Raw genomic sequence first — 22,301 nt, 5'->3', positions numbered from 1 at the left:
CACAAATGAACAATGATAATTAAAAACAGAATGGGTTACAGTCATTGTTGCAAATGTTGCAAAATTAAAGAAGGTATTCGCAGAGGTGGTCTGTACACCCGAACATGTAAATATACAAGAAATAATGTTCTACAAGCCGACCAATCACAGCTTTTACGTCCGTCAGTTCAGATCTTTTTTAAGTAACAATACCCAAGAGGGTTTGCATGGAAGGAGCAAAGGAGCAGTGTAGGTTATGCTGGTGCCTCCCTTAATCCAGGTTTCAGAAACTGAACTCAAAACTGAAACGACAAAAAATGTGTACATGTTGGCAGGTCTGTGATAGGTGAATTACCTCATTTCTAAGGATGTGAGTAAGAAGGTGATCTCTGAGACTCGGTTTATCCGTTGCTCCAGAACCTGTTTTAGAGCTTCACAGCCATGCTTTATAATCTGATCAATCTGTTTAAGATCATAATTTATGTTATTATTTTGTGCACAAAATTTGGAGAAATTACAGTCTAAAAGTCAAACTGTATGGTCTTCACCTTAGCTTGTGCATCCTGTTGTCTCTGACCTACTACAGCGGAGACCTTTGTGAGAGTGAACTTGTACCAGAAGTACTCATCGCCGCCAAATGCTTGGGCCTTGTCCAGAAGGTACAGAGCCTGGGCATAGGTCTGTTCATCACAAGCCAGAGCAGCCATATTGAGCAAGATTCTTGCCATTACTGTCTGGTCTTCAAACTCCTGAAAAGCAGTTTGATTAAACACAGTCAGAATCAGAATCAGCTTTAATGGTCATGTGTGTTATCACACTAGGAATTCGACACAGTTCAACATCGCTCTGTTACAAGCTAACAGTAGTAAATAAGTTTATCTACAAGACATTAACTTGACCATGTCTTTATCAGTCATAAAAAAAACATTTTTGATAGGCAATGCAACTCACTGATGCTACCAACTGGGCTTCTGCCAGGAGCTGCCTGGCTCCTTGGTACAGCCCCATTGCCAGGCAAACCTCGGCTTTGTCCACCCAAATATCCAGAGGAAACAAATTCCTCGTCTGTAGAGGTGGCTCAGACTTTTCATCCAGTCCATCTTTCTGTAAAAGCACAAAATTACAACACTGTTTTCAGTTTTCTCAGCTTATACGAAATGTAAACAGGCAAATTCTTTGAATGATTGCTAAAGATTTTGACAAATACTCTTAATTGTGGCTTACACAGTCCTGATCAAAATTTTAAAAGCAAGTGAAAAATGACAACGATTGTCATTTTTCACTGGATCTTAAGGAGGTTCTCAGTAAACTGTCGAAATGCAAAAAACAAAAAATGGGAGTGACACAAAAAAAAATTGAGTAAGTAATGTATTGCAAACAACCATAAGTCAAATGGGCTGTTCATCAGCTGATCAGAAGTTTAAGACCATAGGTAAAAAAAAAACTGAAACCCCCACAGAATAGAAATAAAATTGTCATGAGCTATGGTGCTGTTTTACTGCCCTCTGTCATTTGTTGCAGCACCTGGAATCAGTTACTCACCTGGACTACTTATTCCCTTCTGTTACTACGTTTACATGCAGTCAATATTCAGGTTAAGATCAATATTCGGTTTTCTGAAACATTTGGAATAACCTGTTTAAATGCGTGACATGAAAAAAAAACCTTGCACGGACAATGTGCGGATGCACGGTACACGTCATGACGCTGTGCGTCATTTCCGCTTCTTCCTGTATCAAAAAACAACAACAACACCGGCACGGCGGATAATGAATGCCTTTATTTGCGTTTTGGTGCTGGTACTGACCCACCACCAGTGCTTGACACTATTCTGTCTCACTATCTTCATTAATGGAAAGCGAGGACGTGAAGAAATAGGAAATGGAGCTGGAGCTGTGCCATCCTTGTCCATGCTGTATCCTCAGAGCCCCCCGGACACTTTTGAAGACGTGTTCGTACAAACCCTGCTTCGCGTAACTGCTTGCTCACGTTCTGACAGATTTCGCTATTGCGGCGCTTTCTACCATCAATAAAAGACATAATGTTCCTGTCTTTCACCACACTAACGAGAAGGCTTGTTTCCCCCTTGCTCCAAAAGCGTGTCGTCATGTTCAAGTAGTTCCTGCCTAAGACACAAGATTCCTTTCGAATAGAACATGCGCAGAACACAAATTATCAAATTTTAATGTTCCTTTTGATCGGGATATCCCGATAAGCGTATACTGTACATGACCCGATTTTCGGGTTACGAAAGTAGTAACCCAGGGGTAATATTCAGGTTTTTAAAAACCGAAATGAGCATATTCCGTTTTTTCAAAAGGGTTATTGTTGTTTACATGGCTGTGTGCAGCCGGGTTATTGCTAATATTCCGGTTATGATAGGGTTATTTGACTGCATGTAAACTTACTCTGTGCTACTGTTGCCAGATTGTCTTCCCATGCTCACCTGATTCCCAGCATTATTTACTTACCTGTTCCATAGCTCTCTGGTCTTCCCTTCCTATTTTTGGAAGTACTTGTAATCACTCTTGCAGCAGTGGCTTTTTGGTTTGAACTTTGCTTGTTATATCCTGCTTGGTTTTCAGCAGTGTCTTTTGTTAGCATAGCCTTTTGTAGTCCTGCTACTTCCATGTTTAGCAGCGTCCTTAGTTTAGTCATTTTGGGTTTTGTATTTTTTTCCCATGGCTAGGCCCGGAAGATTTGTGTTGTACGTTTTACATTTTTGTACTTTTTATTGTCATCATATTTTTTTGTGTGGACTTGGAATACATTTTTGTTACAAGGACTATTGTCTCTTCTCTGCATCTTGGGATCCTAATTACTGGCTTCACACCGCCCGTGACAAAAATAATCAAAAAAGTACTCAGCAATGAGAAGCTGCGCCATTCTTGTTTATCACCTCAAAAATTGGTTTGGACATGCTTGATGTCCGTGTTTCCAAGAGGCTGGTGGGAATGTTATTTGGACATGCTTAACGTCCGTGTTTCCAAGAGGCTGGTGGGAATGTTGCTGCAGGTGATGAAGATGGCTTCACAGAAGGCATCCACTGTCTGAATCCAATTTTTGTAAACCATTTTTGTAAACTTCCCTTGCCATTCATCCCCAAATGTTCTCAGTTGGATTTAGATCAGGGTAACATGCAAGATTGTCCAAAAGAGTGAGGTTATTCCTCTGGAAGAAGTCCTTTGTCAGGCGGGCATTGTGAACTGCAGCGATGTCCTGTTGAAAAAGCCATTCATTACCACACAGATGAGGGCCTTCATTCATGAGGGATGCCCCCTGCAACATCTCCACATAGCCAGCTGCTGTTTGACGCCCCTGCACAACCTGAAGCTCCATTGTTCCATTGAAAGAAAAAGTGAAAATGTGGAAATCATCTCAGGTGGGATCTCCTTGTCATGACAGTAACATTGGAAGCCATCAGGACTGTCAAGGTTACATTTTTTCTCATCAGAGAATAAAACTTTCTTCCACCTTTCAATGTCCCATGTTTTTTTTGCAATTGTCTCGTGCAAATTCCAAACAATTTTGTGTCATTGAAAGAGATAAGGCCTTTGAAGACCCCATTTGTTCTTAAAACCCTGCTCTCGCAGATACCGTCTAATGGTTATTGGACTGCACCCTAACAACCTTAATTTGGGCTGACAGACCGGTGACATTTTTTGGGGTCTACCACGTGTTTGTTTGTTCCATAACCCTCAGGATCTTTTAAGAAATTTAAAATGACTGTCTTACTGTCTCTTTTGCCTTTGCTGTCAAGAGACCATGACAGTGTGAATACCCATCCATCCATCATGTATCTTCTATGCTGCTTATCCTCACTAGGGTTGCGGGGGTATGCTGGAGCCTATCCCAGCTAACTTTGGGCAAGTGGCGGGGCACACCCTGGACTGGACAGTGTGAACACCTGACAGAAAATGACATTGAATTCACATTTATGCTAGGATTTTGGCTTTTAAAGGCTGTGGTCTAACTTTTGATCAGCTGATGAACAGTCTATTTACGCTTGCTTGTTTGTAATACATTTCTTACTCAAAAATGTTGCCTCACTTCCATTTCTTATTTTCGCATTTTGAAGCTCTACTTACAACCTCCTTAAGATCCAACAGCACAAAATGTAAACTCTTGCAGTTTTTCAACTGGTGTTAAAATTTCTGATTTTACCGAATTTGATGCAACATTAAAGCAGAATATCTTAATAATAATAATAATAATGTAAGAAACAGGCTGACCTGATTACACGGTTTGCAGAGGCCTCTTCTCTCCTGTAAAAGAATGATGGCCCTGTGGCACCTACAGTCATGGATATCAGTTGCAGTAGATTGATGAAGCAACATGTACAACAAAACAAGTCCTTAGGTGTGTACTTAAATACCCGATTTGTTCTTGTTCTTGTATTTTAATCAGATTCAAGAGACTTTCGTGGTACGGGGAATGTGTCTCCATGCCAAGCTGACTGCAGGTCCTCACAATTCTAACGGGATAAGCAAAGCAACAATGTGGTGGCTATGCATTATATCAGGTTGGATTTATTGTAAGCAAATACATATTTTTGATTTGTCAGGAATCAAACCATCCATCTATCTTTTTCTGCTTATCAGAAGGTCAGATAGCAGCCGAAGACCTCTCTCTCCCGCTTCGTCTCCCTGCAGATCCTGAGGCTTCCCCAGGCCAATTGAAAGACATAGTCTCTCCAATGTGTCCTGGGTCTTCCCTGAGGACTCCTACCGGTCAGACGTGCCCTAAACAACTCCACAGGGAGGTGTCCGGGAGGGATCCTGACCAGATGCCTGAGCCACCTCATCTGCCTCCTCTCAATGTGGAGGAGCAGCGGCTCTACTCTACGTTTCTCTCGGATGACGGTGCTTCTCAGCATATCTCTAAGGGAGAACCTAGCCGCCCTACGGAGGAAACTAATTGTGGCTACTAGTACCCATGATCCTGTCCTTTTGGTCGCTACCCAAAGCTCATGACCATGGGTGAGGGTAGGAACACAGATCAACTGGTAAATTGAAAGCTTCGCCTTTCAGCTCAGCTTCCTCTTCACCACAACAGACTGATGCAGAGTCCAGATCACTGCAGATGTCGCACCAATGCGCCTGTTGATCTTGCGTTCCAGCCGTCCCTCACTTGTGAACCAGACCCCAAGGTTTTGGGGCAGTATCTCATCCCCGAACCAGAGATGGCGCTCCACGCTTTTCCGGGTGAGAACCATGGACTGTTGTCTCTGGCCTATCTGGAGTAATCAAACCAATTATTTTTCAGATCCTATCCCATGTTGCCCTTGTTTCAGACATAATGTTTGCCTTTTGACATTCATATTCTACTACTTAACCTGTTCAGGATTACGTGTGAGCTAGAACCTGTCCTATCGGCTGCCTGGGCGAGAGGTGGAGTGCACCATGGACTGGTTTTGTCAGTCCATCATAGTGCACAATTAAGCCCATTCAAATATTATGCTGACAAATCACTAATGCCAATATTCCTACCTGAGTCGATATAGGTCAGAGAGGCTCCTCCTGTCCAAAAGGTCATAAGCAATTGTCTCAGCTAGGTGCATTATGGGTAGCGTCAGGTGGCTGAGTGAAAGCGAATGGAGCTCCTTTTCCAGAAGGTTAAGATAATATAAGCTCTGGGCCTAAAGCAAAGTAGAGTGAAAGAAAAAAACGGTCTCAACTTCTGTGGATACTGTTACAAACGCTCCCTCCTTCGGCTTTAACTTCTTACATGAGTTGTATTGAAAGCAATTGAGCAATTAATAATAAAGTCATTTGCTGTCCGCTTCTTAAGACCTAATGCAGACAGCATATCACATGAGATACTGTAGGTACAACATTAGGAGAATGATTTGCAGAGTGTAGCTTTACCTGCTTTGTTATGCTATGAATACTGATGCACTGGGGGTTACAGGTGGTTTTAAACATGTAACGGACCTGATCAGAACAAGTGTATTTAACCCAATACTCCAGATTAGTCGGAAGTATTGTATCCAAGGGAGCTTTGGGTTTCACCTCTGCGGGAGCAGCCTGGCCAAGCAGATGAGACAAATAAAATAAAATGTGTTACTGTGACAAACAGTTGATCCGAAATCATATTCTGTAAATCAACCAAATGATGAGGAAAAGTACATCTTTCGCTTTTTTGCCTTTGCCCTTTTCTTTTTTTGGCCCGGCAGCAGCAGCGGGAGAATGAGGTGACTGACGTTTTGCATGCTCACTGGGAATCACACAAACTGTCATTGACACCTGCAGAGAAAGAAAGAGTGTTTGTTTTCTTTTGTTTAACTTCAAGCTAACTGCAGTTACCATAACAGTTGACTACTACTTGGGATAGTGATATGGGGTTCGTCAGGGCTCAATACTTATGTCAATTATGTTTTCTGTATGTGTATAATCAGCGTCTTTGGCTGTTATTTCCTCATCGCTATCTTGATATATAATATGCATATGCATAAAACTGTCCTGCAATTGTTTAGGGGAAACTAAACAATCCTGTTTAAAAACACTGAAAAACTGTAAAACTTTAAAAACATTCTATAAATATAACTTTTCTGCCAAACGTACTCACATTCCACATTTGCAGTACAAAGTCGTAAGCTCTAAGTAGGTTAATCTGGTGCTCGGGTGAATTCCTGTCTGCCATGACAGCAAGCAGCGTGTGTGCTTGTACCAAACTGTTTAGGCGTTGCACCTCCTTCAGACTGGATACGCTTTGTGTGAATGACAGCCCTTGGACAACAGCCAGAGTGTCACATGTCACTGAGCTCTCATCCAACTCCTGACACTCGTCCTCTAGACACAAAGTCACAAAATATATTACGCCAGACTTTGCATTTGAGATACTCAAAAAATACTCAAAGTTTACTAATAGATGCTTAATAATTTCAATATAGTGTTCCTGTATGGACAGAAAATTGTTATGTTACAAAATACCGGATGTGTCTCAGAAAAGTCAACTATTCGATTCAGAGCAGCCTGATTCACCTACCAACTTCGCAGTCGAATCGTATGAAAATGTCACGTGATCGAGATTGTGCCATTCTGACAACATAGAGGTGCCCACGGCTTATGCTGAGCATATATTTTTACACAGAATGTCTTTGTTTTTGTTATACATAGCCTGTTTTGATACAAAATCAGCCTAATTTGTGTTAATAAAGAATTGAAAATGAGATGTGTGTTTAACTTTAAACAGAAGAGCTATATTTACTATGTATTTATAAAATCACCCGCTGCATTGCACAATCCAAAGGAGCTGAGGTGAGCGGTAGGCCAATCTTCAGCATCGACAAATTTTTTGGCTCATAATAGCAACTAAAAAAATTATCCGAAATGTGGAAGTATTTTGAATAGGTTAAAGATGAGCCCAAGAAAGTAAAGTGCAACTTGAGTCAGCAGCTTCTTACATATCACACGACAACTAACATGCCGTATCGTTTAAAACAGATAAGGTTGTTAATAATTTTATATCCCAACTGTGGATATTAATCCATGAAATTAGGCTGCTAACTGGAAATTTTGGAAAGTTGTTGCTTTTCAATGTTGTTTCTATTTTATGTGCACTTTGCCAATATGTGAAACGCCCATTTGTGTGCGATACCAGCTTTTTGCCGGCTTTTTTTGCAGGTCTGAATTATATCAACAGGCACAATAATCCCTAACATGGGCTACTGTTGCGGCCATAACCCACGCCAAATATCCGAATATCATATGTCAGCATTTGTCTAGCCCCAAATTCGGCCCGCGCTGCAATTTCATCCGGCTAGTGGAACTGTTTGGAAAATAGCATTGAGGTGGCTCACCTCACGGACCTTATCAAACAAAGTGCTTACATCTCACAGATTGTGGTGTTTCTGTGTTGCTATAAAATATTGCAGCTTTTGCCCGTACATTGAGAGAACGGCAAAGAGGTGGTCGATCAACACTTTATTGAAATGGACAAGCACATCAAAACAAGCATAGTCTTATATTCGCGGACTATCGGAAAAAGCATAAATTTCAAGCAGGAATGAATGGACAAGAAAAATGCAAATTTACCCTACTCAAACAGAAAAAAAATCTCCATCCACATGGGTGAAGTTTAAAAATAATGTACCGTATGTCCACATAAAAACACAATCACCATCTGTCATACGTAACCAGAAAACACAACCACAGGAGAGCATTATATCGGCATGTTCCAATCCCGGCACTGCTCGCACGAGGAACCGGGATAAATGTTGTGTATGCTGCTTACTTATCTAGTCATCAGTGCTAATGAGACATTTTCTCAAAGTTTGACCATACTAACTACTATTTTGTCAGCCTGGATTATTGGGGCATGTCCTGTCATGTTGGCAACTTCAAACAATCATCTGTGTGTGTGCACTGATGATGCTTATGAGTGTGTTTGTTCACCAATTATGTTGGTTGAAAGGACAAGAAGGTTTTAAGGTTTTTAATACTTTCAATATGCAGAAATATACAAGTGTTGAAAGTTTCAGGATAAATAACAAGAAAGGTACAAAGTTGGGGGGGATTATGTCCAGTTCGGCCCACAACATAAAGTAGGCGTTGAGTTTTAGCCACCTGTGCAATTGATTTTGACACCCCTGGTCTAGTCTATCATTTATTGTTATTAGGATGACTGCAATATTTGGACCCCACACAATAATCTGTCTGATGTGATTCTTTCTCTTTGATGAATGTCTGAAAGGGTAACACATAAAAGTATTTCACAGTGTCTTTTGAAAGCAGATAAATGAGAAAGTCAGGGTCCATGACACTGAAGGATCTGCCAGCCAAGGAAATGTCTGGTACATGAGGATTCAGTAGAAAGAGAAAGATCTGAGAAAATGGGAGGGGGTGTCGGGATCAGGCGTCTTCTGATATAGATATGCAGAGACTTGAAAGTGAGGCCAACATGGCGTATTCTATTTAGGATTAAGACTGCAGATAAGCAATGTTGACAAATACGTCGTTATTAATGCAGATGTAGCAGTTAACAATTGGATCACCTAAAATCACAAAACCTTCTAAAAACAGATCCCATTCTTTGTAAACATCCTGAAACAGAAACTTTGATCATACCAAAAAAATCCATGTGAATTTTTACATGTTAATCTTGATATCATGCGTATATCAAGCACACCCACAAGAGTCCCTTTCCTGAAGTTTAGACAGCTGAAGCCAGAGCTATTTGAAAATATGGTTCAAGCATCTGTTTCTTGATCGCATTAGGCTGACGTAAAGATGCTGACTTTCACAAATGACAAAAGCTGGTCACAAGTACAGTAATTCCTCGCCACTTCACGCTTAAAATGTCATGGCTACACTGTATCATGTTTTTTTTCAAATATATGAATAAATCATCCTACTATTAGTCAAAAATATGCACGTTTAAGCAAATTGCATGTATTATTTGCCTAAATTAAGCATTTTCAAGCATAAAAATGGCTAAATGAACTACAATACAGATATATGGAGCTCAAGAGACACATTCAAAGATAATAATATAATGATAATGTGGGATTGTACACTGGTGACGAGGTGTCATGTAATGTTACCAGTAACAGTAGTGTTACTGTAATGTTCGGTGAGACACACAAGCACCAGACTTGACAGCCGGAACAGGATTTTATGTCAGATTTGAATTTAATCACAACAAGCACAATAATCCCTATTGAGAATCCCTAATAAAAACACGCACGCTACTGTTGTGGCCGTAACCCACAACGGGCTGAAACTCAATTCTGAGCCCCCACCCGACGTCGCTTCCTGTCGTCCGCCACTCAACTCTCCTTATACCGGTATTTATGTCTTATTTTCTCTTATGTCTACTACTGTATAGTGGGTAATGCAAGTGTATAGGTGACTATAGGGGTGTTATTTCATGTTTTGAGGGCTCTAATGATTAAAAAAAAACTTATGTTGAAGGTCATAAAGTTTTCTATGCTCTATAAAAATATTCAATTCATAAATAAGGAATCCTTCTTGGAATTTCAGATATCACAGTCGGGTCTGGAACCAATTAAGTGCGATAAACAAAGATTTATTTAATATCATAAAATAAATATATGTTTAATATAGCCATGCAATGCTGCGTTTTCATATGTGGGTGACATTAATCTGTCAGAATGTATTGCAATGAACAATGAAAAATGTAACTAAACTTGTACAATTCATTGGGAGCACGCAGGATCGTTGAACAGGACTGCAACACTGCGACTGGGAGGTGGTTCTAATATTCGATTACCATTTTTAGTTGCATGAGTACTGAGTCGTTAGTATGATGCAGGACAGTTCTATAACACTGGGAATTACAATAATAAGCATTTAGTTAAAACAATACTCTGATATCCTTCTAATACTATTAACTTTGTCAAGATGCCATTTTGGATCCAGCTTTTGGAATAAAATAAGCCGCAGTTTTATTTAAAGCAGGTTGCTGGTGGCCTTTTCATGTAGTACTTCAAAGGCCAACATGATTACATATAAATTGTGATAAATCAGTGTATGTTCCATGCATTTAAGCACAACACACGTCTTTCCCATGTTACTGAAACCATTTAATGGTCTTATGTTGGTATGTGTGGTGTAAAATGTATACAATAGGCATGTCGCCTACCTGGCTTTTCTGACCTCTCTGTTTCCAAGTGAAGGAGAATGTCAACAGCCCACTGAACCTGGTGCTGAGCATCCTCTTTAGGGAAATTATGACAGTAAAGCCATGCCCCAAATTCTAGCATGAAGCCGACTTTTTGCCATTGATTTTCTTCACTCTTGCGTGCCAAAACAGAGAATATAAAACAAAGACTCAGAGGTGAAATAACTGTAATGACGTTATGATTCCACAAGATGGTGGTACGAGCTTATAGTTTCATTGTACGCTGGCCATGGAATTATCTTTACTTACCAAGAAATAGGTGACAGATTTCCGAAAACAGTCCAGTTGCTGTGTTGTATTGCAAGAACACCGCGCTACTTTGTTCCACATAAATGAACAATGATGCTCTTCTCTGCCTTGCAACGTCTGCATGTCCATCAATACACTTTCCCCCAGCCGTGCTTTCATCTGTATGCGGTATTTCAGCAGAGGTCTGGAAAAGTACACAACGCAATAACCTATGAATATACTGTATTATACTTTGAAAGGTTAGTTTCATCTCCTTCTCTCAGTCATCATTGCTTTATTTGTTTTACTCACAGTCTGTGTTTGGTTGAAGGCATATCTCTAACAGCATTATCCAGCAGCTGGAGAGCACCGTTCCAGTCTGTTCTATCTATGTGTACTTGAAGCAACAGACAGTAAATCGATGATCTCAGGGTTAGGGCTTCTTCATCTGATCAGAGGCACACAGAAAGTACAGTGCATAACCAAGTCTGTAATACAATATAGGAGAAATGTAGGCTCCTACAAAATACTATTCAAACACATGTACACCATGCCGGGATCCTTGTAGCTCTTACTTGGTGCTTCAGGTTTGGAATTCCCAGGAGGGACTGCTGCCGATGTCTGCAAACCTTTTACTTTGTCCTGTTCATGGAATAGGAATTGTACAAATTTATACTACAGTGGATTACATGGAGTTTTCTAATATGCTTTTATGATAATCTGTACAGTAATCCCTCGTTTATTGTGGTAAATTGGTTCCAGACCCGAACTTGATAAGTCAGTTTCTGTGAAGTAGGATTCCTTCTTCATAAATGGAATCATTTCGTAGTTCATTTCATAGAAAACCTGTTTACAACCTTCTAAATATTTTTTTTTTTGCATTATTAGAGCCCTCTAGACATGAAATAACACCCTATAGTCACCTTTACACTCGTATTACCCAGTATAGCACAGCCACCCCTACTTTACCACGGTTAATTGGTTCTAGACTTAACCGTGGCTAGTGAATTTCCTCGAAGTGGGATTCAATATTAATATATATGAAAATTGAATATATATGACTATTTTTATTGTTATGGCATAGAAAACCTATTTAAGAATGTCTAAATACAATTTTTAACATTATTTGAGCCATACCGACATGAAATAATACCCATATAGTCACCTTTACATTCATGTTACCCAATATAGTATACTATACTGGAAAATAAGCCATCTAAGACAGTTTATCTTGTAGGAAAGCAGAATCAATGGCGGACATGAAGTGACGTTGGGGGTTCAGAGTTGAGTTGAGCAACAGTATGTTATGATTATGATTATTATTATTATTTTTGTCCCTGTTGTGAGATCATTTCAACCTGAAATAAAAGCCAGTTGTTCAAGTCTGGTGCTTCGGTGGTGGCCTCACCGAATAATTACTGACCCCAATGTAGAATACTACATCCACAAGTTGGTGGTCTTAATGGCTTATACTGTATTTTTATTTGAGTTCATTTAGCCATTTTCAGGCTTGAAAATGCTTAATTTGGTCAAAAAACACAAACCACAAAAAAACTATGATGTCTGAAAATCCACCATAGAGTGAGGAAGCGACGTTTGAACCGCCATGTAGCGTGGGATGACTGCAGACATAATACAAGTAAATAAGTAATGTAAGACTCGTGAGTGTTGCGTAAATGTGTTCCGTTGCTAGGGGAGCAAGATGGAGGGGCGGACAGGATGTGACATCGAGGGTTCAGAGTTGAGTTTTAGCTAGGCGTGGGTTACAGCCGCAACAGTAGCTCTTGTTGGGGATTATTGTGCCTGTTGTGAGATAATTCAAACCTGCAAAAAAAGCTTGTTCCAGCGATCAAGTCTGGTGCTTATGTGTGGAATACTACATATCATCATGCTTTGAATGCTTTATATATACAAAACAGCATGATTTTTTACTTCCACTACCACTTTTACTACTATATTCTTGAAAAAACCCTGGTAAGAGAGAAATTTCGAAGCGCAAACTGGCGAGGGATTACTACTTCGGTGATTGCTTTCTTTTGTTATTGTTTGGGTTTTTTTTAGACATAAGGTGACCACATTATCATTCTGAATCTTCACATAAGCTACATGTATTTATCCATTTCACAGTCAGCGCCATGGAGAAGATTTTCCACCCCTGAGCTCCACAAGTTCTGCCATTTCATTAATAATGAATTGCAACAGAGCATGTGTTTTGGGGCTCTGCTGCCTACATACTCGGCTTGATGGGCTGCAAACCAATGCCATTTACAAAAATAACATTAAATATTAACAAAAAATATTGGCTGCCACTATTGGCTCCAGCCCACGCTCACACACTATACCTCCATGAAAAATGCAATGATGAATGTATATGAGTGCAGGTGTCAATATGGAAAAAGGTAGTTCTTACAGTTGCATATTTAGTATGAGTGTGGATGAGAGCATTGAGAATTTCTTCCAGTGGCTCTCTCAATTGGTGTCTTTCCTCAGGTGACTGTGTTAGAGGTAGGCAAGCATTCCAGTAATGTCTTGCAGCTGTACGACATAGCTCTGGATGTCCAGCCTTCTTTGCATACCTGTGAACAAGAGAATGTATGGTACAACATGGTCGTAATCTATGTTGTCTCATAAATGTGATGAGTAATGAATAATAACACTGGAAACTCTGTAGGTGATACCGCCAGGCTATACTATGTACTGTAAGTGTTCTGTCAGTATGAAAGTAAACTGAGGACATCACCTGACACTAGACAGAAGGATGTCCATGCCTGCCCTGTAAATATGTAAATCTCCAATGGAATCATGGATTGTGCTCAAGCCCCTCAGACAGGCAGCACTGCTCAGCATTTCATTTACTGCAGATAAGCCGTACCTGGGAATGTGAGATTAATTAGGCATCAATCAGTAACAATCGATTAACAAATTAACATTTACAAAAAGAGACAAGCATCACAAGCGTCTATCCATTCATTCTCTACACCAATTGTTCTCATTAAACTCACGGAGAGAGTAGTGTTGTGTATCGTTTGCATAGTATCCGATACCGGTGCCAAATAGGTACAAGTACAACAGTACTTGTGCTTAAAAAATGGAATTCCTTTAAAAAATTTAAAACATACAAATTTTGTCTGAAAACAATGACTTTCTAATTTTTATGGAATGTTGTGACATGAAAGTAAAAAAGATAGAAATTTAAATACTTAAATACTTAAAATATAAATACACTCTTGATCAAAATTTTAAGACCAACTGAAAAATTGCAAAAATTTACATTTTGCACTAATGGATTTTAATAAGGTTCTTAAGGAGGTTTGCCTTTAAATGCCAAACTCTTGGCCAAAGTGTGGATTCAATGTCTTTTTCTGTCAGGTGTTGCCATGATCTCTTCAAATCTCTGCCACTGCCACTGCTGAGGTTGGACGCAGTAACACATTTGAAACATCTTCAAAGATCCTGAGGGTTATGGAACAAAAAAGTCAAGTGGCAAACCCCCCAAAAAAATTCACTGGCCCTAAACCGAAGGATCCGATTCAGTCAACACACAGGATGATCCTCGGCCCAAATGAAGGTTGTTACTGGTGCCGAGTGCAGTCCAATAGCCATCAGACGGCATCTGCGAGCGAGAGAAGGGTTTTAAGAACAAAGAAGGCCTTCAAAAGCATTTGCACCAAACATGGGACATTAAAAGGTGGAAGAAAGTTTTATTCTCGGGTGAGAAAAAATGGAACCTTGACGGTCCTGATGGCTTCCAATGTTACTGGCATGACAAGGAGATCCCAGGGGGCGCCATGATGATCTGGGCTGCGAGTTTCAGGTTGTGCAGGGGTGTCAAATGGCAGCTGAGATGTGGAGATGTTGCAGGGGGCATCCCACATGACTGAAGGCCCTTGCCTGTGTGGTAATGTTTTTCAACAGGACATCTTTGCAGTTCACAATGCCTGCCTGACAAAGGACTCCTTCCAGAAGAATAAACTCACTCTTTTGGACCATTCTGTGTGTTTCCCTGATCTAAACCAAGTTGAGAACATTTGGGAATGGATGGCAAGGAAAGTTTACAAAAATGGGCATCAGTTCCAGATAGTGGAATTATCTCCATGAAGCCATGTTCACCACCTGCAGCAACGTTCCCACTAGCCTCCTGGAAACACTGGCATCAAGCATGCCCAAACCAATTTTTGAGGTGATGAACAAGAATGGCACAGCTACTCATTACTGAGTCATTTTTTTGAACATTTTATTTCTATTTTAGGAGTGTCTTTGATCAGCAGATGAACAGCTTATTCAGTTTAATGGTTGTTTGCAATAAATTGCTTACTCAATTGTTCTTTTTGTCTCACTCCCATTTCCTCTTTTTGGACCCAAAAATTGGATCGCAGTATACAATTATAACTAAGCAATAAATTAACCAACATATAATAAAATCCACAACAAATTATTCCAATTATCACAACAAAATCATCAGCAACACAGAACAAAGGGCAAGTGCAAAAAGAATTGAGCTGTAATTGCTGATTGATACACCATTCTGACAATCAATGTGCTTTAGTGGAAATGTTGTGTGACGTGACAATTCCAGTGTTTGTGAATGCACCTCGCTCGCTGTCAGTGTGATTGGTGGGTAATGAGGAAGTATTGAGTTGTGCGCTGTTGTGGAGAGTGTTGGCAAAACGAGTGGAGTGTTAGAAGTCTTGCGCCGCTGTTTGCATTTTAAGGTCAGCAATAAACTTTAAAAAGAGCATCAGACTCTGTGTGCCTCTGTCGGGACGTTGCATTACTTGCAAGACGTTACTTGCACAATATCACCTTCAAGCGCTTGATGCAGTTGGCTGAGTCTGCATTAATTTAGCACCAAAATGAGGCACCACGAGGTAATTAGTTTTTCCATCAGTATCAGGTTACTATCGTTTACACTGGCTCTGGTGCCATTATGATACTGCGCTTTGGTTCACATCCCTAAGAAAGAGGCGAGGTAAATCCTTGATTTGTCGACAGTCAATCACAAGGTGCATATAGCCAAAAATTAGACATGCATGTTTCGGGTAAGTGGGAGGAAGCTGGAGTAGCTAGAGAAAACCCATGCATGCATGCAGACAACATGCAACATCCACAAGGACTGACTGTGAGTCTGACATGCTGACTACTAGGCCACCGTGCTGCCCACATCGCAAGCAATATAAATAATATTAACTGCAGTTCTGCAAAATATGCCCATGAACCTCAAGGGAGCTGTGCAAGCAAATATCTCACCCACTCCTATACGTGTGCTTTCCATAAGAAAGCAATCGAATTGATATGAAGGCCATACACCTTTTGCAGGTCTATTAGTTTGGGTCGGGATGTCCAAATGTTTTCAGGGCCACACACTGAAAAATGAAAGGATGCAAGGGCCACTTTGACATTTTGGTAAACTAACACATGTAGATATGCTAAGAAGTTATACTGTATATATTTCAAGAAAAAACTGCATCTCAGCTTTGTGATATAGGTGAAAAAGCATACTGTATAAGTAGTACGGACTGCACAGTCTTTGCTCTATTTTTCCCATTTTTGTTGATGTTTTTTTAAGTTACCATCCATCCATCTGTTTCCTATGCCGCTTATCCTCAATAAGGTCACGGGGGTACGCTGGAGCCTATCCCAGCTGACTTTGGATGAGACACCCTGGACTGGTCTTTTTAAATTATCCAAATATTAAAATGTATTTTTTAAATAATCTTTGTAAATGTTCTTCTCGTCATATTATGACTTTATTCCCAGGGGCGTATTTAGTCATTCGCGGGCCAAGGCAAACATAGTCATTGGGACCCTCCAACACATCCTTCTTATTTGATTTTAAAATTTGACTAAATGTGAGTTATGTCAGGTCAGGATGCCTCCCGGACGCCTCCCTGGGGAGGTGTTCAGGGCAAGTCCGACCGGTAGAAGACCTCGAGGAAGACCCAGAACACGTTGGAGACTCTATGTATCCCAACTGGCCTGGGAACACCTTGGGATCCGCTGGGAGGAGCTGGATGAAGTGGCCGGGGAGAGGAAAATCTGGGCCTCCCTGCTTAGGCTGCTGCGCCTGCAACCCGATCTTGGATAAGCAGTAGAAGATGAATGGATGGATGGTGAGTTATGTAATTCAGGACACTTTTTTCCTTCTTTTGAAATCTGTATCAGTTGTCTGTCAGCTTAAGTTACTAGTTACATAGTCATGTTTATATACCCACCCCCCCAAAAGCGATTTTCAATGTTTATCATCTATTAACAAGTATGAATTTGAGAAAGTTCTCCAATTTCCTGGGGTCGCAATATACTCACAGCAATATCACTCTCACTTTCATCTCTCTAAACCAAATGGTTACTGCATCCTCTGCTGACCCTGGCAGTAGCGGTGCTGCTGTCCTCGTGTGTATACTTTGTTGTGATTGTGAAAAAGGTTGACACCTTTGGTAGTTTTGATGAAAATCTGTTTCCTTTTGCCTTCTCCTCTTCTCTGCTCCACTGGGGAAACTCCGTGCCGACAAGTTTGTTTGGCTCCCGTCGTCCGGAATTAAATTGCACATACGCAGTACCATGGACTAAGGGATGGGGAGTGGTCGAAATGATCATGATAGATTACGCATTTGGATATACCGTACACTGTACTTTTAAGCATGTGAATTAAGACTAAAGCAGTAATATGTACTTTAAATCGAAGAAAAAAAATAATCAGTTTTCGGAAATCGTGGGGGCCCTCGGCAATTGCCTGTGTTTGCCTCATGGTAAGTCCACCCCTGTTTATTCCCATAATATTTTAGCTTCATTTTGGTAACATTTTAACTTTTTTTGAAACACAATTTTGCAAAAATTGCAACTTTTCGTTTGGTTATTTATTCTTGTAAAATTACGACTTTTTCTCCTTTAATTACAACTTTTTTTTCTATTAATACATTCACTTTGTTCTTGATTTTTCCATTTTAGCATTTTTTTGTTTGTTTTCTTGTTAAAATATATTTTTAGAATGTGCTGAGGGCCTCACTTTGGACAACCCTGGTTTAGGTATTAGACTAAAATGACTCCAATCGGTCGGTATGCTTACAAGAGGCAAGGTGTGGTGTTGAGGCAGCTTGCTGCTGCATCCTCCAGCTGCATCGCATTTTCAGCGCAGCTCCGCACCAAGCCGTACTCCTTAGCATGGTGGCAGAATGTCGCAAGCTGACACCATATCTGCAACTCCACCACAGCATCGGTCCATTTGGCATTCGACACCATGCTCACCAGCTTTGGGTAAGACAAGAGCGACAGAAGGTAATATGTAAAACAAGAGTGTGATAAAGGAGGCAAGGGATTATGTTTAATGGACAAGAGTGGAGAAAAGGACAATTAAGAAATGTCATAAGAGAATGGTAGCTAGAAGTGAGCAGAAAGAACGGGACAAAAAGGAGACTGATGACAAAAGACCATCAAGAATGATGGAAGGTAATCAAGAACAGAGAGGGTGGATGTTCAGTAATACAGACATACAACAGTGAAACGAGCAGATAAAATACTGTAGCTGTGAGCAAAATGAAAAAAAGAAGTAGAACTGATAACTGAAACACAAACGCAGCCGAGGGAAAAAGTGAATGCTACATTTGTAAATCGTGCCAAATACTGAGTTGATGTTTTTGACCAACAATGAGAGGGTCATATTAGCACATGTTGCTATGATCTGTGTAAAATACCTACTGTATATCACGGAAACATGAAGATGCGGGTACGTACTGTTGAGAGACCGGGATCACAACTCTCCAAGTTACTGGGATTCTTATTGGACTGGAGCATCTCCACTTGAATCAGCACACGTGTCAGAGGCGACATTTCTTCACTCTGACAATGAAAATGTGGAAAACGATTCTTGAAATTTGTTGGACGCAGCACACTGTTTAGCATACATCAAACATTCTGCAATTATTAGAGGTTGGCTGTGAATTATTCACTCACTGTTCACAACACTCGAACAACGTTATAAATACAAGAGTTATCAGAAAATCAACAGTGTAATTTGATTATTTTAGTGGTGGTTTGCAGTCAAGTGCATCAAGCTGAAAAGTATTTTGGTCTTATTTTGCTGCAACAAAAAAAAATACTTCCACCTTCTTTACACCTTCCAGCAGAGGCGTCCCAAGTAAGTCTCAAGTCTTTAATCTCAAGTCTCAAGTCAAGTCTCAGGTAAAGACGTGCAAGTCCAAGTCAAGACAAGACACGTCGAGTTAAGTCCAAAGTCATCAAAATTTTGATTGCCTTTCGGTATTATCACTGCTCACCTGTTTTGGATTTCATTGTGCAGGTGTACATCTTCGCATTGGTGAGTGCACATGTACTTGCAGTGTATCAAACTACATTTGTCAAATACTATGCATATTAAATCGTAAACAAAGCATATACTGTAAGTCCTGGTTGATAATGTTTTACTCACTGCTTGCTTGTAAGTAGAAATACACCCTTACACAATACACCATTTATTCTAAGACTGCAGTTCTCCGTTTGCCTGACTGGAATCAATGTTATTAGTTTTGACTCAAAACACATCAGGTTGTGTGCAGAGATATGGTACCGAATCAGTCAATTTTAGTGACAAATGTGTATAACCACACTCCTTACATTATGTTTGTTCCACTGTAAATGAGTACCATAGGCAAATGTGATATCCAGACATTATCGCAAAGCTGGGGATACAATGCTATTGATATGGAAATGACAGACCTAATAGTATACAATCCATCATGAGTCAGACATCATGGTGTAGAATGTACATCAGGGGTCTGCTGCCTGGAGGCATTTGTAGCCCGTAGCGTGTGTGTTATTGGCCCACGACATAGAGTATCGGAAAAATGAAATTTTACGAAAGAGGAATAGTGCCACACTGAAAATGTAATTAAATATTACAAGAAAAAGACATCACACTAATATGAATTTGCTCTGTTGCCCAATACAAGGCTTTAAATATACAGATGCATCTTAAGAAGTCAGATTATCTTTGAAAAGCTAATTCATGCCAGTAGTTCCATTTAAAATGTAGTTCCATTTAAAATGTGCAACTCTTCTATAGATTCAATACACATAAAGTGAAGTATTTAAAAATGTTGTTGTATAGCCTACAGCTAATAAAAACCCCAAATTCATTAGCTCATCAAATTTTAAAATTAGTCAAAAAGTTCAATGTTGTAAACGGCTGGTTCCTGCTCTAATCAGCAAATAAACTGCAAAAACTTCCAAAGCCTTAAAGTGGTCTCTTAGTCTGAATTGAACTTTAGTAATCCAATATTTTTGCAAGATACTCTAATTCATTGCGATGCAGCTGTACAGTGCATTTATCTGCTTGGCAATCAAAGTTATTACTATACAGATTTTGGTGGACACGCAAACAGCACGGCGAAGCAGGGGGGATGCAGTAACGAGTGACTGTCAAGGTGAGAACAGGTATGAAATATTTTTTCCTTTTTTCTGCTTTGTCAGAGGAAAGCTAAGATGTAGCCAGGGAGAATATTACATGAAACACAAAGCCCAAAAAAGTTTGACATTCCTTTTTAGCTAGACAGCAGAGAGCAGTAAGTGGAGACTTCCAGGTTTGATGCACTGCCATGTAGCAAGAGCAATGTCTTCATTTGTGATCTGGTTCACTGTGTGGGAATCTGCCTGTAAAAGGATATTTTTTTTGTCTTCTTATTTTGTTGAAAAAAAAAAACACTGTTTTGGTTCCAATTATTTTTCATTTATAACAAAGCAAGAGCTCAAACTGTAAATTATAGGAGTGTCACGAGACACTCGGTCCACACGACGAGGTGAAACACAAGATTGGGTCAAGACAAGATGAGATTGTAACATCACTTTTAAGAAAAGTACAGTGAAAGAATATTAAAAAATCTATGATACTATCTTGCAATGTACTCATTTAATTTCTACTACGTTACACTGTTCTGCATGCTGTGTGTATGCTCCTGGCCCCGCATCAACCCACCGAGACAAAGAGACTGTATGACTGACAACAGAGCCCACTCCGTTCATGCCATTGTTCTACAGAACAAACGCTTTAAGGTGCTGAAATCAATGCACAGAGTGAACTCTCTTCCTGCCAGTTTGGAGGCGAGGGACGAGGAAAACAAATTATTGTTGTATTATCATCCCAGGCCTGCCGGGGGGGTGTGAGAGGCAGGGAAGACTTTCAATATTAGTGCAGATCTGCCAACATGTCTCAATTTCTCGCACTCGGAACGCAATTTGACTCTTGAATATGCTTGTATGCTTCACTGCTCTCCCTTTCTTTGCATTTTGCTAGTTTCAGTTTCGAGTTCAGTCTGTACAGCACAGATAATAGAAGAATATAGAATAGATTATCAGTTTCTCAATAGTATTTCAAATCGTGAAACTATTTCTGTCCCCCAGTGGAGGCATGCCAGAAAATAATTGAGAACTACTGGATTAGATTCAGTTCCAGAACCCTCTCTCTTCATTTGCCATTGTTTACTTGAGACAGCTGCTAACAAGCCAAATGCTAAATGGACAATCTATTTTAAATAATTACATTTTAAAATATACAATGTATAGGTGTTCACCACTGGGTCGTCTTGGCTATAAGGCGTTTCTCCAAGAAGCCATACTAATTGCCTTGCTGTAATTCCAGCAACAGTTTACAGTACATCTTATCCTCACTAGAGGATAATGCAGGAGCAGGAGCGTATCCCAGCTGACTTTGGGTGAGAGGCGGGGTACAAGGCAGGGCACATATATACAAACAATCATTCACACTCACATTCATACAATTTAGAGTCAAGAAGTAATATGTTGGAGAAGGCACCCTATACATGTGTTAAAGTTAACATAGAGTTATATTACTTTTACAAGCGGAATAAAGTTTAAATCCTAATAAGAAAGAAGCTCGGTTCAAGTCCTGCCAAACTTCAAGCCTATATGCTGTGGTACTTGTATGTGCTGCTGAGTAATGCCGAATGAAAGTACTTGGCCATGCAATCATTGCATCTACAGAGAGTGGCTCAAGCAGATAAAGGAACAAAGCTGAGAAGAATTAATGTCTTACGATTATCTCTGAAAAAAAACAAAAAACAGATCATTTCCCTCAGCATTTATTCTGGGCTGACAGGTAGAATGGTACCTTTTCATCCATGTCGATACCTGAGCCAGGCTGCTGCTGCAGGAGGCTCTTGATCTGCACCCAGGTGGCCACTACTTGCTTCTGCACAGCAATTGGGACTTTCTCCCCTCGGGTGTTGCAGTTGGATATGGACAGGGAGTAGTCACACAGCTGTGAAGACACAATAGTAATTTCCAGGGGGTACATTATGTATTATCTGCAGCAAGTAAAGCTTTTTGACTTTGATTTTGAACCCGTCATCAGCACACTTGCTGTTGCACTGCAAACTGTAATGTAGAAATTGAATTACTGAACATTTTTAAACTACCCATACAAAATGCATACACTGTTAAAT

At 40.1% G+C, this 22,301-nt stretch overlaps 1 protein-coding gene across 1 annotated transcript in view; it reads right to left on the bottom strand.

The window, feature by feature from the left end:
• LOC129194300 (cilia- and flagella-associated protein 46) overlaps window positions 1–22,301 on the bottom strand; it is a 79,266-nt gene that overhangs the window by 29,887 nt on the left and 27,078 nt on the right. The window contains exons 20-37 of the mRNA XM_054799434.1: window positions 21,968–22,117; window positions 18,580–18,684; window positions 17,915–18,096; window positions 13,592–13,723; window positions 13,262–13,427; window positions 11,391–11,493; window positions 11,164–11,299; window positions 10,873–11,056; window positions 10,585–10,738; window positions 6,547–6,770; window positions 6,108–6,224; window positions 5,847–6,005; window positions 5,469–5,617; window positions 4,355–4,453; window positions 4,212–4,272; window positions 931–1,083; window positions 528–728; window positions 335–441 (exon numbers count right to left, since the gene is read on the bottom strand). Coding sequence (XP_054655409.1) covers window positions 335–441; window positions 528–728; window positions 931–1,083; window positions 4,212–4,272; window positions 4,355–4,453; window positions 5,469–5,617; window positions 5,847–6,005; window positions 6,108–6,224; window positions 6,547–6,770; window positions 10,585–10,738; window positions 10,873–11,056; window positions 11,164–11,299; window positions 11,391–11,493; window positions 13,262–13,427; window positions 13,592–13,723; window positions 17,915–18,096; window positions 18,580–18,684; window positions 21,968–22,117 — 2,582 coding nt within the window. The remainder of the gene's footprint in view (window positions 1–334; window positions 442–527; window positions 729–930; window positions 1,084–4,211; window positions 4,273–4,354; window positions 4,454–5,468; window positions 5,618–5,846; window positions 6,006–6,107; window positions 6,225–6,546; window positions 6,771–10,584; window positions 10,739–10,872; window positions 11,057–11,163; window positions 11,300–11,390; window positions 11,494–13,261; window positions 13,428–13,591; window positions 13,724–17,914; window positions 18,097–18,579; window positions 18,685–21,967; window positions 22,118–22,301) is intronic.

The sequence above is a fragment of the Dunckerocampus dactyliophorus genome, chromosome 14, assembly GCF_027744805.1.
Source record: "Dunckerocampus dactyliophorus isolate RoL2022-P2 chromosome 14, RoL_Ddac_1.1, whole genome shotgun sequence".
NCBI classification, from domain to species: domain Eukaryota; kingdom Metazoa; phylum Chordata; class Actinopteri; order Syngnathiformes; family Syngnathidae; genus Dunckerocampus; species Dunckerocampus dactyliophorus.
The sequence above is the reverse complement of the archived record's forward strand: the minus strand, read 5'-3'. Positions and strand labels throughout refer to the sequence as shown.